The sequence below is a fragment of the Mustela nigripes genome, chromosome 2, assembly GCF_022355385.1.
Source record: "Mustela nigripes isolate SB6536 chromosome 2, MUSNIG.SB6536, whole genome shotgun sequence".
NCBI classification, from domain to species: Eukaryota; Metazoa; Chordata; class Mammalia; order Carnivora; family Mustelidae; genus Mustela; species Mustela nigripes.
In genome coordinates this window covers 102,581,120-102,596,367 of record NC_081558.1, presented here as the reverse complement: position 1 = coordinate 102,596,367, position 15,248 = coordinate 102,581,120, and the positions used below count along the sequence as shown (strand labels likewise).

At 35.0% G+C, this 15,248-nt stretch overlaps 1 protein-coding gene across 17 annotated transcripts in view; it reads left to right on the top strand.

Annotated features, from left to right (window-relative positions):
• The window catches only part of DLG1 (discs large MAGUK scaffold protein 1), a 261,346-nt gene that overhangs the window by 179,313 nt on the left and 66,785 nt on the right, over positions 1-15,248 (top strand). For all 17 annotated transcript variants that reach the window (XM_059391228.1, XM_059391229.1, XM_059391227.1 and 14 more), the window contains 2 exons: positions 2,779-2,899; positions 6,645-6,801. In XM_059391228.1, the coding sequence (XP_059247211.1) occupies positions 2,779-2,899; positions 6,645-6,801 (278 nt within the window). The remainder of the gene's footprint in view (positions 1-2,778; positions 2,900-6,644; positions 6,802-15,248) is intronic.

Genomic DNA, 15,248 nt, shown 5'->3' with positions numbered 1-15,248 from the left:
ACCCACTCTGATAATCTTGGTCTTATAATTGGTGCATTTAGACCATTGATGTTCATAGTAATTATTGATATAGTTGGATTAATATCTGTTATATTTGTTACTGTATTCTATTTGTTGTTCTTATTTCTTTATTTGTTATCCACTCTATTTCTGTCTTTTACAGTTTTACTGAAACATTTTATTCCATTTTCTCTCCTTCCTTAACAGTTAAAGTCTCATTTTACTTTTTCAGTGGTTGCCCTAGAGTTTGCAATATACATATCAACTAACACTATACAGCTTCACAGGTAGTGTAATTACCTTAAAATAATCCTAATTCCTCTCTTCCATTCCTTGTGCCATTGTTGACATTCATTTCACTTATACATATACACACATGTATACATAGGCATATATAGTTGAATACAGTGTTCCTGCTGTTACTTTCCAAGAAGTTAAGATGTAATTCCTATCTTTGTACCTTTATCAGTATAGTGGGTTTTATTTTCCCTGTGACTTCTTTTTTTTTTTAAAGATTTTATTTATTTGACAGAGATCACAAGTAGGCAGAGAGAGAGGAGGAAGCAGGCTCCCTGCTGAGTAGAGAGCCCCATGTGGGGCTCTATCCCAGGGGGCAGAGGCTTTAACCCACTGAGCCATCCAGCACCCCCTCCCTGTGACTTCTTTTTAGATTCCTCTCTTTCCCCACTACCTGTTTCTTCTTCTTTGAAAAGGATATTTCTTTGTGTAATTTTCTTGGCATTTGACCTACTTGGTGTTTTCTGACCTTCCTGGATCTGTGGTTTGAGGTCTGATGCCAGTTTAGGGGAATTCTTAAAGTCATTATTATTGTTTCAAAGATTTCTTCCATTCTTTCCTAACACATTTGATAATCACATTTCATAAATGTCACACCTTTTGTAGCTGTCTCACCATTCTCAGATATTTTGTTTTAGGTTTCTTTTGTTTTGTTTCATTCTTTTTCTCTCTCTCTCTGCTTTTCAGTGTTAGTGGTTGCTATTGAGATATCCTGAAGTTCAGAGATTCTTTTCTCAGCCCATCAAAAGCATTCTTCATTTCTGTTAACAGTGTTTTCGATGTCTAGTATTTCATTCTGTTTCTCTTAGAATTCCCATCTCTCTGCTTATTGCTCATCTGTTTTTGCATCATGTCTGTCCACTAGAGCCATTAGCATATTAATCATTGTTGTTTTATTTTTTTAAGGTTTATTTCTTTATTTTAGAAAGAGACAGAGAATAGGGTGAAAGGACAGAGGGAGAGTGAGAGAGTCTTAAGCAGACTCCACACTGAGCACCAGCCTGACGTGGTGCTCGATTTCATGATGCTGCGATCATGACCTGAGCTAGAACCAAGAATTGGACACTTAACTGTCTGCACCCAGGCACCTGTAATCATTGTTGTTCTAAATTCCTGGTCTGATATTCCAAAATTTCTGTATCTTGAGTCTGTTCTGATACTTGCTCTGCCTCTTCCAGCTGTGTTTTTGCCTTTTATTATGTCTTGTAATTTTTTCCTGATAGTCAGGCATGATGTGTTAGGTAAAAGGAACTGCTGTAAATAGGCCATTAGTAATACGATGATAAGGTGTTGGAGAGGGAAAGTGTTCCTAGCCCTGTGATCAGGTCTCAAGTCTTTTAATGAGTTTGCACCTCTGGAATGTAAGCTACACAGTGCCTCTCAGTATCTCACTTCCTCCCTTAGGTGGGATAGGATGACTAGAATGGACTGGAGTTGATTATTTCCCTAACCCCAGGTCACTGGTCTCTGATAAAACCCTAGCAGGTTAGGCTTTGATCATTTCTCCTGAAGGCAAAACTGTTATGAAAAACAGAATGCTCTTGTATATTTGAAAATGGGTTGTTTTCCCTTCCTCCTGTCAGTAGCACGAGGAGATTTTTCTCCACTATTCTCTGTGAGAGCCTGGTAGAGGTAAAACTCACAAATGTGTGGGCTCCCCCAATAACAGGGTCCCCCAGAAGTGTTTTTACTGGCCCATGCTGAACCTCCAGCAATTTGCCAATTAAAATTCAGGTTTCTCTATCCTAACACTAGTTCCCACAGAGTTTTCTGCTGTGATAAGTTATAATTCTCTGTATTTGCCTACCATTTTCTCCAGTTTGGGGGCAGGAGTTTGCCCTGTCATCCCCCTTATCCTAAAGGTCTAAGAAGACTTGAATTTTTAGGTTTTTTAGCTTTTTAAGGGGTTGTTAGAACAGAGTGATGACTTCCAAGCTTCTTACATGCCAAACTAGAAGCCAGAAGTCCCTTAATTATTATAAAATTTTGTCGAGCATAATCTTTGTGAACCTATTTTTAAACTTTTGGTTTTCATTATTTACAATTAGATTTTAAGTAATAAAAAGTTTTTTAAACTTAATCTGCAAAATGACGTCTCAGAAAAGTTAAGTTATTGTACTTTAGATTTTGTTTACAGTCTTTTCTAGGACAGCCTTTTAAATAACACTTCTTAGATTTCACTGTGCAAATCAGTTAATGTAAAACTCCTTTTTAGTTCTGTTTTTTTAAGAGAAGACAAACATGATAAGTTTACTTACTGATCTGAATATCTATACTAGTTTTTACTAGTATAGTAAACTTGAACTTGAGCTTGTCTGATTTTTTAGAAAGTTGAGCTTGTCTAATTTTTACCTGGTCTTTTTCAACTTACATAAAAAAATGGATATGAATTATACATTAACTAACCTTAAAATTGTTAATTCACAAATGCAGTTCTGAATGGCTCATTTCACTTAAACTGCTTTTTACTTTATTTTGAAGCTGCTTCTCAACCTGTTGATAACCATGTAAGCCCATCATCCTACTTGGGCCATACACCAGCATCACCAGCCAGATACTCACCTGTTTCAAAAGCAATGCTTGGAGATGATGAAATTACAAGGTAAGGAACTGAGCATTTGTCCTTCGTAAATAAGGCCAATTGTTAGAAGAAGTTGTAATCAGCCAAGTAAGATAGCCACAATTTTCAGGACTAAAAGATTTTACTGACAGATAATGAACTTAAACCTAAATTTTTTTCATTGGAGGGTTCTTTGAGGAGGCTGAAATATAAAATTATTTTATATTCCAGGGGCACCTGGGTGGCTCAGTGGGTTAAATCCTCTGCCTTTGGCTCAGGTCATGATCTCAGGGTCCTGGGATCGAGCCCCACATCAGGCTCTCTGCTCCGCGGGGAGCCTGCTTCCCTTCCTCTCTCTCTGCCTGCCTCTCTGCCTATTTGTGATCTCTGTCAAATAAATAAATAAATAAATTATATTCCAAATAAATCACTGCCCTTTTTAAAAACATACTACTTTTTTTCAGAAATGGTTAATTGTGCTTAGAAATTATCATAGATAAAACTAAGTTAAGAATATGCTATGTATATTTAAAACTAACTTTTCATATACCCCACATTATTAGTTTTTTTAGATGTGCAATTCATGGGCATTAATTGCATTCACAATGTTAGGCAATCATCACCATCTATTCCAGAACCTTTTTGTCACCTCAAACAAACTATAGCCATTAAGCAGTAATTCCAGATTTCCTCTCCTCCCAGTTCCTGGTAACCTCTAATCTAGTGTACTTTGTGTCCTATACATTTGTTTATTCTGGATTGTTCATACAAGTATCATCTTAAAATTCTTTTCTGTCTGACTCTTATTTAGCATGATGTTTTCAGGATTCATCCATGTTGTAGCATGTACCAAAACTTCATTCCTGGGGTGCCTGGGTGGCTCAGTCAGTTAAGTGTCTGCATTTGCACAGGTCATGATCCCTGTTTCCTGGGATGGAGCCTCGCATCAGGCACTCTGCTTAGCAGGGAGCCTGCTTCTCCCTTTCCCTCTGCCTGCCACTCCCCCTGCTTGTGTGCTCTCGTGCTCTCTCTCTTTCTGTGAAATAAGTAAATATATATTTTTTAAAACCTTCATTCTTTATGGCTGAATAATATTCCATTATGTGTATATACCACATTTTATTTATCCATTCATCTGTTGTTGGACCCATGGGTTGTTTCTACTTTTTGGGTATTGAGAATAATAACCTGATAAACAGGGATGCCTGGGTGGCTCAGTTGGTTAAGCAGCTGCCTTCAGCTCAGGTCATGATCCCAACATCCTGGGATCTAGTCCCACATCAGGCTCCTTGCTCAGCAGGGAGCCTGCTTCTCCCTCTGCCTCTGCCTGCCATTCTGTCTGCCTGTGCTCAGTCTCTTTCTCCCTGACAAATAAATAAAATCTTAAAAAAAATTTAAAAAATAAAATAAAATAACCTGATAAACATTGGCTTGCACTTTCTTGCATCTTTGTTTTCACTTCCTTTGGATATATACTAAAGTGTGGAATTACTGAGTCACATAGTCAGTATGTTTACATTTATGAGGAACCATTTGTTTTCTATTGCAACCACACCATTTTACATTCCCACCATCAATATTTGAGGGTACAGTTTCTCCACATCCTCACCAATACTTGTTTTTTTCTGTTCTATTTTGTTTCATAGCCATTGTAGTAGCTGGAATATATCTCATGATTTTCATGCATTTCTCTAAAGACTAAAGATGTTGAACATCTTTTCATGTGTCTGTGTTATTTGAAAAATCAGAATTTTCCTCTGAAATACTGTTGGATTTTAGCAGAGTATTTTAAATTATTATTTAGATAAAATTTATATTTATATAAAGCTAATATGTATGTGTAGCTTTTTGCTTCATATATATATACTTTTTTAAGTTTACATACAGTATAATACTAGTTTCAGGTGTAGAATTTAGTGATTCAGCACTTAGTTACAACACCCAGTGCTCATCACAAGTGCTGTCCTTAATACTCACCACTCATTTAATCCATCCCCCCTCCCACTTCCTCCATATATGTTCTAAAGTAATAGAAACCCTATACTATAAGTCCATCATCTAACAGTGAAATAAAACATTGATATAGTGAAATATATTTTGTCCCCTGATCCTGCACTGCCTCATCAAGTGAACTGTTTTCCTGAATTTGGATTTATTATTCCCTTTTTTTCTTTTATATATGTGTGCATGTGTTTAATATTTTCTAAACAATTTATTATTTGGTTTTACTATTTTTGACAAAATATAATTTTGTTTACGCTGTAAGTGAACCTGCCAAAGCTGAATAATGATGAAAACCTATGTATGACTGGAAAATGCCAGTTTAAGTATTTAGCAAATGCTTTAAATTAATCCCACATTATATGGAAGGATCCCTAAAATTCATCTTTTAAAAATATTTACCTCTGGTGGCTCCTGGATGGCTTATTCAGTTAAGTGTCTGCCTTCGGCTCAGGTCATGATCCAGTGGTCCTGGGTCTGAGCCCAAGCATTGGCCTCCATGCTCAGCAGGAAGTCTGCTTTTCCCTCTCCCTCTGCTGCCGCTCGCACTACTTCTGCACCTGCTCTCTTGCTCTCTCTCGGTCAAATAAATAAAATCTTAAAAAAAAAAAAAATTTACTTCTGTTAAGCCTTTTGTTACTGATAGCTTTTTGAAATGTTTTAGAAAAATCTAATTAAATTTTTAAAATATTTACCAAATATGATACATTCTAATTTCAAATGATATTCTGTATCTCATCTGCTGCTGGAATTTTCATGGTTTTACCAGAGGTATACATGGTATTCACACAACCATTTATAACTGGCAGCAAATATGAAACACTAGTAGTGGTAAGATGTATTCTGATTTCAGAGATTTTAAATAGGGGGTGGGGAAAAGTCTTATCTTAGAATGGGTGAACAGCAGAGAGAGTTGGAAGGGTATGACTTAAGAAGTAAAACTACTTAATTATTTTATACAAAAAGTTTAGAGATGGGCAGTTCAGCATTTGTGTAGCAACCCTTAGGTCCATGGTGTCTCTGGGATTCTTCTGGTCTATAACCTTCATGGTTATAATATATATTTAAATCAGTAATAGGATTTTATTGTTCATTTTTTTTGTGGGGGGGTTATTTTGGGTGGGTAAGGGAACAGAATGTGCTTTGTTTTTGTTAGGGTCTATCTTTCTTTGGGAAATAACAATAAATTTTACCTTTATTTCTCAGAGGTCAAAATAGGGTCATAGCCTCAACTTAACAAAGAGGAATGAGATTGCTATGACTGGCTTAGGTTAGTTATGATTCATCCTTTGGAGACTGGAAAGGGCCTACCTACCTTTTTTAAGATAAAGGTTTATCTGCCTTTTACAATATCTAAGAAGTAAGGGCAGTGACTGATTCCTAGGTAATAAGATGTGTACAACCTCAGCTTTTCTTAAGTGTGTGTATTTCTTGAGTAGGTTCTTTATGTCATTATTTTTTTTTTAATTACCACAACTTTCTTCTCCTTTTTGTTTTAGTTTCATGTTTGTTTTTTAACAAAAATAATTGATTTTTAACATGTGTTTTTAGCTTTTATTTAAAATAAGAATTTTTCAAAAAAAAATAAAATAAGAATTTTTCCTTTAATTTCTAAGCCTACTTTGTAGACTTAGAATCTCTACTCTTGTCTTGAAAACCTTAACTTTCATCTAGCTTTATTTATAATTTGATAATATAAGAGTTATCAGTAGAGAATTCTCACTGATAAAATATGAAATTCCATATAAAATTTCTAAGGTGTTCAATATTTTTCTAATTTTTTTAGGGAACCTAGAAAAGTTGTTCTTCATCGTGGCTCAACAGGCCTTGGTTTCAACATTGTAGGAGGTGAAGATGGAGAAGGAATATTTATTTCCTTTATTTTGGCTGGAGGACCTGCTGATCTTAGTGGAGAGCTGAGAAAAGGAGATCGTATTATATCGGTAGGATATTTTAATCAAAATAACATTTTTATAATTATAACTATGACCTACTATTAGAAGTGGTTTTTTTACATCCTAAAGTTATGGGAGATATTTTGGTTATTTTCCTACCATTTTGTAACTTAATTGTAGGATTGCAGTGTTGTCTGAGAACATATTCTATAGGATCGATTTTCTTCTGATATTTGACTTACCTATAAGGGGGTCACTCTTTATAAATGTGCTTGAAGAAAGTTATGTATTCTCTATTTGTTGACTGCAAGGTTTTCTGTATGTTTACTAACCTTGTTATTTATGTAGTACAGATCTTCTTTATACTGTAATCTATTGTCTGATCTATTATTAAAAGATTTTTTTAGGCTTTCTGAAGTGATGATGGATTTAGCAGTTTGTCTTTGTAGCAGTTTTTAATTTTTATATCTTTGAAACTATGTTATTAGATGCATCTAAGTTTAGAATCATTATTCCTTCCTGGTGAGTTGAATTTTTTTATCATTATGTGATAATCCTCTTTATAATAATGGTTTTTACCCTAGAAGCTGTGTTGCCTGATATTAATATGGCTCTTTTGTCCTTGATATTTGCTCATCAAATTATCTTTATTTCACCCTCACTTGTAAATATAATTTAGTCTAAAGAGCTAGGTTGACAGCTATTGTCTGTCAGTACTTTGAAGATACTGTTTTATGTTCTCTGGGTTCTTTTGTTGCTATTTACAAAAAAAGATCTGCACTTTGTCCTGTTTGCAAGTGATTTGGTTTGGTTTTCTTTTTTTTTCACTGACTACTTTTAACTGACTACTTTTAAAGTCTCTTACTCTTTGGTGTACTACAATTTAACTAAAATGTGTTTATGGCTAGCATTTTATTTATTCTGTTTGGGATTCATTGTGCTTCCTAGATCAGAGGAGTTCTGTCCTTAATCAGTCCTGGAATCTTAGCCAGTATTTTTTCAAATTTTGCATTTCCCACATTGTGTGGATTCTGTCCTCCTTCGGTTCCTATGAGAGGATATTATCTTTTTGTTCTGCATATCTTTTAACCCCCATTTCATATTTATCAACTCTCTCCTTGTACTTAACTTCAGTCATCTGCTTTCTAGTTCATGAATTTTCTTCATCTGCTCTTCAAGCCAAAACCAGTTTTTTAAATTTCAGAATACCCTTTGCTTTCTAGAAATTATTTCTGGGTTTTGTTTTGTTTTGTTTTGTTTTTCAGTCTATCTTGGTGGTTTTTGTGGATTCTTTGTTATTTACAGTTCCTAATATTCTTTTAGATTTTTCTTTTAAACATATTTTATATTAAGTGCTATAAATAAGAGTTCTGTTTTTTGAAGCTTACAGGTAACTAATACATGTGACCTATGATAAATTGTTTTATTCTAAATTTTGCACTGTGAGTTTGTTTTCAGTAGCACTCAGTAGCGTGATGGGAGAAAAAGAAAGAATAGATGGGGATGAGGGAAACCAGCCAAATACCTAACATGTAATGGCATCACTAGACTAGAAAAACTAATAAAAATTCTAGGAAGCCACAGACCAAGTCTTAACACCTGTCAGCTCTTTCCCGTTGGTCTTCATTGAATGCTCAGATGCAGTAAACCAATGGTTGGGAACCAACAGAAGAGAATTGAGAAAAAATGATTCCTGAATCATACAAGGTACCTGCTCATAAAAATAGGGGACCTTGGGCAGAAGACCTGTGAAAACCAGCCCTAGGAACTCTGTACTTGAGGTGTTAAGACATAAGAGTTGGCGGGAGGGGTGGCGGATAAGAGAGTTCAGAAAAAGCCTTCTGAGACTGTGTGGACAGAATGATATCTCCAAAGACACAGCAAGCCTGGGCCAGATCTTGAGAACAGAGAGAACTTAACAGCAACTCAGAAGCTGGCAGCAAGTTTATAAAGCAGTTTTAAAAGCCAGCAATTCAGCTATAAAACACTAAGTGATCCTGGTAATCTCCAGGATCTAGTGCTAGTACCCCATCTTGTGTCCCTCAGGGGAAAAGGTCTTAATCATGCTCTCAAACACATAAACTGAACTTAATTAAAAACTGCAATAAAGTACAGTTGTAGTTCCCCCACTGTTGTGGCCCAACACAAGGGTTGTTCCCTATTCTGGGATTAAATAGTATTTGTTTCATCCTCCATAGTTACTTTATCTGAAATTGTCTACTTTACAATTAAAAATTACAAAACATGCAAAAAAAAAAAAAACTAGTTGTCAGGACAGAAGCAGTCAATAAAATTAAATCAAGAGAAGGCTCAAATGTTGTATTTATCAAATAGGGACTTGAAAATAAGTATGATAAAATCATGATGATGATAATGATGATAAATACTAAAGAGTATAGAGGTAAAAGTAGAAAATACAGATGAAAAGATTGGAGAATTTAGACAACGTTATCAATACTACAAAAAAAGGATCACACGGAATGGCTAGAAAATTTTTTTTTTAAAACTGTCACAAATGAAAATTTTATTTAAAAGATTCAATAGGACACTGGACTCAACAAAGGAAAGAATCTATGAACTTGAGCATAGGACAAAGTTTCCAAATTGAAATGTAAGGGGCAGTGTGTAGAATTTGGGAAGAAAAAGCAGACCAGAGCATTTAAGATCTATGAAATAGTATCAGTAATGAAGAAGAGACAGTCTGTGAAAATATAATGACAGGTCTCTAAAACTGATGAAAAATACCAACCTACAGGTCTATGAAGCTCAGCAAACGGGACCTAGATACATCATAATTAAAGTATTAGACAGCTACACTAAAGAGCACATCTTAAAATCAGTCTTAGAAACAACACGTCTACATAGGAACAATAGAAATGACAACTGACTTCTCAATATCAAAATGCAAAGCCAACTGAGGGATATCTTTAAAGTGCTGAAGGAAAAAACTATAAATCTAGAATCCTATATCCAGTGAAATTATTTATGAGAAATGAAGTTGAAATAAAGACATTTTCAAACGGACAATAGCTTAGAGAATATGTCCCTTGCAAACCTGCAAGAAATACTAGAAGAAATTCTTCTGATTAAGGAGAAATTATACTAGGTGAAACCCTAGACCTGCAGAAGGAAATTAAGAACAACAGAACGTATACCTGGATAGGTATAAAAGGTCTTGAATTTTTAAAAAAAATAATTGTAAGACTATTAGCCATTTAAAACAAAAATAATTGCATGTATACTAGGGGTTATGACATATAGAAGTAAAATACAAGGCACTAGAGCACAAATTGACAGGAAAAACGGAATTATACTAGTGTTTCTTACAGCTTGTGAAGTGATAAAAATTTATTTGAAAGTGGGCTGTCATATCTTATATTTACATGTCATTATTTCTGGAAGAAGCCCTAAAAATACTACCAAGAGCTATAGTTTTAAAAATTCAATACAGGAAATAAAGTGAAATATTAAAAAAAAATCCATGCTTCTTACAAACAAAAGCAGAAAAGGAGGGGAAAAAAGGGTAAGTAAAAAGCAATATGAAGATGTTAGATTGAAATCCAACTCTGTTGGTGTCTACATTGCAGTTAACACTCTTAATTAAGATGCAGAAATTATCAGCTTGGTTAAAAAAAAATAACCAAGACCCAAATATATACTCTTCTCTAAAAATTCTCTTTAAATAGACACATATGGGGACACCTGGGTGGCTCAGTCAGTTAAGTGGCTGCCTTCTGCTCAGGTCATGATCCCAGTGTCCTGGGATCGAGTCCCACATCAGGCTCCTTGCTCGGCAGGGAGCCTGCTTCTCCCTCTGCCTCTGCCTGCCGCTCTGCCTGCCTGTGCGCTCACTCTCTCTCCTCTCTCTCTCTCTGACAAATAAATAAGAATAAAATCCTTTAAATAGACACATATGTTCTAAGTAATAGAGTAGAAGAAAGTATGAACTATACGAACAACACATGAAAGATGGTGTGACATACTCCTTTGAGGCAAAATAGACTTCAACAAATATTATTATTGATAGATTTTTATAATGATAAAAAATATTATTTCATTGTGAAGACATAACAGTGTTCAGTTTGCATGTGCCTAATAATTCTTTCAAAATACATGAAGCAAAAATTATCAGAACTAAGGAAAGAAATGGAAAAAATGTACAATCAGGTTGGGGATTTAAACATACTTCTTCCATAATTAATGGAATAAGTAGCAAAAGAAAAAGGAAATTTGTGTCCTTATCACTCATTATCTACAAAAATTAATTTGAAATGGATGATAGAACTAAATTTCTAGGAGAAAACATACAAGAAAATCTTAGCGAACTTGAATTAGACTAAGATTTCTTAAATAGGACTACGGGGCTAAGTCAGTTCAGTGGTGAAAAGAAAGTCTTTTTTTAACATTTATTTTAGAGAAAGAGAAAGCAGGAGCAACCTAGGTAGGTTAGGGAGGAGAGGGTAGGGAGGAGAAAACAGAATGTCAAGCATACTTCCTGCTGAGCACAGAGGCTGCCTCAGGGCTCAATTTCACAACCCCCAGATCATGACCTGAGCCCAAATCAGGAGTCAGATGCCTAACTGAGCCACCCCGATGCCCCAAAAAGAAAATCTTTTTACGTAAATGATGTTGAAATGACTAAATATCTATATAGAAAAATATGAACTTCAACCCCATCTTAGTCCAGATGTAAAAATTAATTCTACAGGGATTTTAAATCTAAATGTAAAGCCCAAACCATAATCCTCCTAGAAGAAAACATAGGAGGATATGATTGCAACCCTGTGGTAGACAAACAATCTCTTGGACAAGATACATAAAATACTAACCATAAAAAGGGTGCATTAAAAAACCAAATTGGCAAGGAACAGAGTAGGAAAAAATATTCTTACTGCCTATATCTGACAAAAGACTTGTGTCCAGAATACATAACCATCTCCCACAAATTAACAAAAAGATGAGGAATGCAGTTTTTTAAATGAGCAGAAGAATTAAACAGATACTTCACAAAACAAGATATATGAATGGCTTATAAGTACATGAAAAGGTACTTAACATGAGGCATCAGGGCAGTGCAAAAAAAACCACAGTGAATGAAGAGGTTTGTCAGATTTGGGTAGGAGTGATTTAACTTTTCTGTATCTTGATTGTGACAGTGTCTACACAACATGTGCAGTTGTCAAAACTCTTTAACTGTAAACTAAAAAGATTAATTTATTGAAAGTAAATTATGCCTAAATAAAAGGAAATAGAGGTGATCTTTGAACAACACGGGGTTGAACTACATGCATTCACTTATATGCAGAGTTTTTTATAAATACAGTTTAGTATGCTAAATGTATTTTCCTTTTAAGATTTATTTATTATTAGAGAGAGAGTGCACAAGTGAGGCGAGGGGCAGAGGAAGAGGGAGACAATCAGACTTCCCACTGAGCTGGGACCCCGATGCGATGCAGGGGTGAAATCAAGAGTCAGACACTTAACCGACTGAGCCAGGTGCCCCGCCCCATGATTTTCTTAATATTTTCTCTATTGTAAGAATAAGGTATGTAATATACAATTGGTAAGACTTTTAGTCAGCAGTAGACTATTATTAGTTGAGATTTTGGAGAGTCAAAAGTTGTATGTGGATTTTTAACTGTGGAGGGGCAGCAAGTATTCCATATCCCACCCAGGTGAATGGCTTTAAAAAAAAAAAAAATGACAAACATTGGTGAGGCTGTGGAACACTGGTAGCTCTCATTCATTATTGTTGGGCATATTGTATAGTCACTACAAGAATTTGGGGGGAAGTTGTTGAGAAATCAAACATACAACTAACCTTATTACCCAGACTTTACCCAAGAAATCATGTCTACAGAAAGAGTTAACAGAAAATGTCCATAACAGCCTTATTAATAATAATTGAGATCTGGAAATGACTCAGGTGTCCATCAATAGCAAAATAGCTAAATAAGTTGGCGTACATTTATATAATATAACGCTATTAACCAATAAAAAGTAACAAACTACTGAAACACAACATAGATAACACTAAAGAACATCACCTTGAGTAAAAGAACCACAAAAACACATAGAGTAAGATTCCAGTTACATGATAATCGTGAGTAGAAGACAGTAATTTCTATTAAGAGAAGTCAGAGTGGTTGTCGGTAATCATACTGATTAAAAGAGATACAGTGAGTTGGATGATGGAAAAGGTATATATCTTGTTAGTAGTTGTGGTTTCATGGTGTATACAGTTGTTAAAAATTCTTTCAACTCAACTTCAAATTTTCACATTGTTTGTAATTTTATACTGTAATTTAAATTTTTTAAATAAATTATAGTATATTAAGGACAAAATGGTGAAAAGGAATGAATTTGTTAAAAATAAATGTTAGATAAATTAGCTAGATGTTTAGAGGAATAAAATTAGCTTAGAGCCTCACTTCACACTTTGTGTCAAAATAAATTTTCAGTTGGCTTAGAGTTAGGTGCAAAAAATTCAAAGCAAGAATAGATTTTTTTTTTTTAAGTTGTCCATGTGGGACAGCTTTATTTGGGTCACTGACATACTGCTAGAGTATGTTAGACTGACCAACACAAACTCGTTCATGCAGAAATTACCCAGTTTCAGCACTGAAAACCCTATGTCTGGAAATGCCTTTAGTCTTGATTTTAAAACTGAAAATCCCAGACAGTCCAGTCCACTCGTTCACCATAATGTGAGTGTAAGTTGCATATGGCCTTACGTTAGGCTATATGCATCAGTAGCCTTAAAATTTTAATGCTTACTAAGCTTCTTTAGGGAAGTAGCCTAAGAGCAGGAAGAAAATATGAAAAAAGATATTCAAAACTAAAATAAAAGACTGTTAGGAACAAACTAAAGTACCTCATTAAACAAAATTTAGCTGTCTTCAGTCTTTATCTTAATCAGGATCACTTCAAGGCCTTATTAAAAAACAGATTCTTGGAGCACCTAGGTGGCTCAGTGAGTTAAGCTTCTACCTTCGGCTCAGGTCATGATCTCATGGTCCTGGGATCAAGGCCCGCATTAGGCTCTCTGCTCCGCCCCCCCCCCCAACCTCTCTGCCTACTTGTGATCTCTCTCTCTCTGTCAAATAAATAAATAAAATTGTTCAAACAAGAACAGACAAACAAAAAACATATTCTTAGACCCTCTTCCCTGAAGTTTTCAATTCAATTTCAGTATGACTTAGGTAGGATCTAAAATTCTATATTTCTAACAAGTTTTCATGAGATACTGATTTTGCTGCTCTGGGGACCAAACTTTGTGAACTACTATTCTAAAGACCATCCCTCTTATTGATGTTCTTAATGATAACCCATATCACTGAGAAAAGTATGTATAAGTTATTTGGGAAAGCATGGAAATAAATCCTAGGTTTTATAAAATATTCTTTCTGATACATTTAATTTTGTTGAAGAAAGAAGCTTTAGAAATCAAGATTCATTCCATATATAGAACACTGTAGTTTTCAGTATGGTATAAGTTAAGTATTCCCGTTATGCTAGTTATGAGAAGTATGATATAGAATACAATTTATATTTGCTAAAAATTTAGACTCGTAGACTTAGAATCAAAAGTGACCCAAAAGACTTCAATGAAAATTCTCTCCTCTGTAAAGAAAGTGAGAAAAGTGGCCAGAATTGTTAGGATGAAGTTGTTCAGAACTCTAGAATTTAACCAAAGGCTTTCAGCAATTCAGGAAGTATATTCAAACAAACAACCCAAAAAAAAAAAAAAAAAACTTCATGAGCATGAGCTTAATGTCTTAAGTTCCAGTCTCTGCTCTCCATGATCATATTAGCCTTGAGAAATAGTCCACATTTCTAGTGAAATCAGTAACCTCACAGCCACTAGAGAGCAAGATGGGAGTAGAACTTTCAGAACCTCTTTCCCAGAGAACTGTCATAATTTGACCTGTCTGGTCATTCTTTAAAAACCCATTTGCAAGGCTCTCTGTTTTGACCTGAATCAGAGCTGAATCAATGCAAAAGCCTTTTTCCCTGGGTTACTTATTGAAACAATTATAGGCACATTATGGCTGCCTGAGACATTGAATAATAGTTGAAGCAAATAATACATTAATCAAAACCTTAAAAGGATAAACTCGGGAATGAGCTCTCCATTAAGGGCTTTGAAAAACTCTGACATATTCCTTGGAATCTAGGGAGACACATGTATGTTCTGGACACTGCATACTCAGGAAAGACCTGAAAAGGTCCTAAACTCACCTCTGACTGACCATGAGGCTCTGTGTGGACAGGAAGTGACAATTTAAGGCAGAGTTACCAATTTTCTAGCTGTGTTTTGAAGACATTACCCAATATGCACACAGAGCCCTTCAGCAAAGAGTCCAGCCATTAAAAGAAAATCTCTTCCCAGTCATTAACTGACCACCAAGCTAACCAGGCAGTGACTTCATTGGCAAACACATCAAAAAATACAAATTTCATTGAAATTTTACCAAAACCAGGAAAGTCACCAA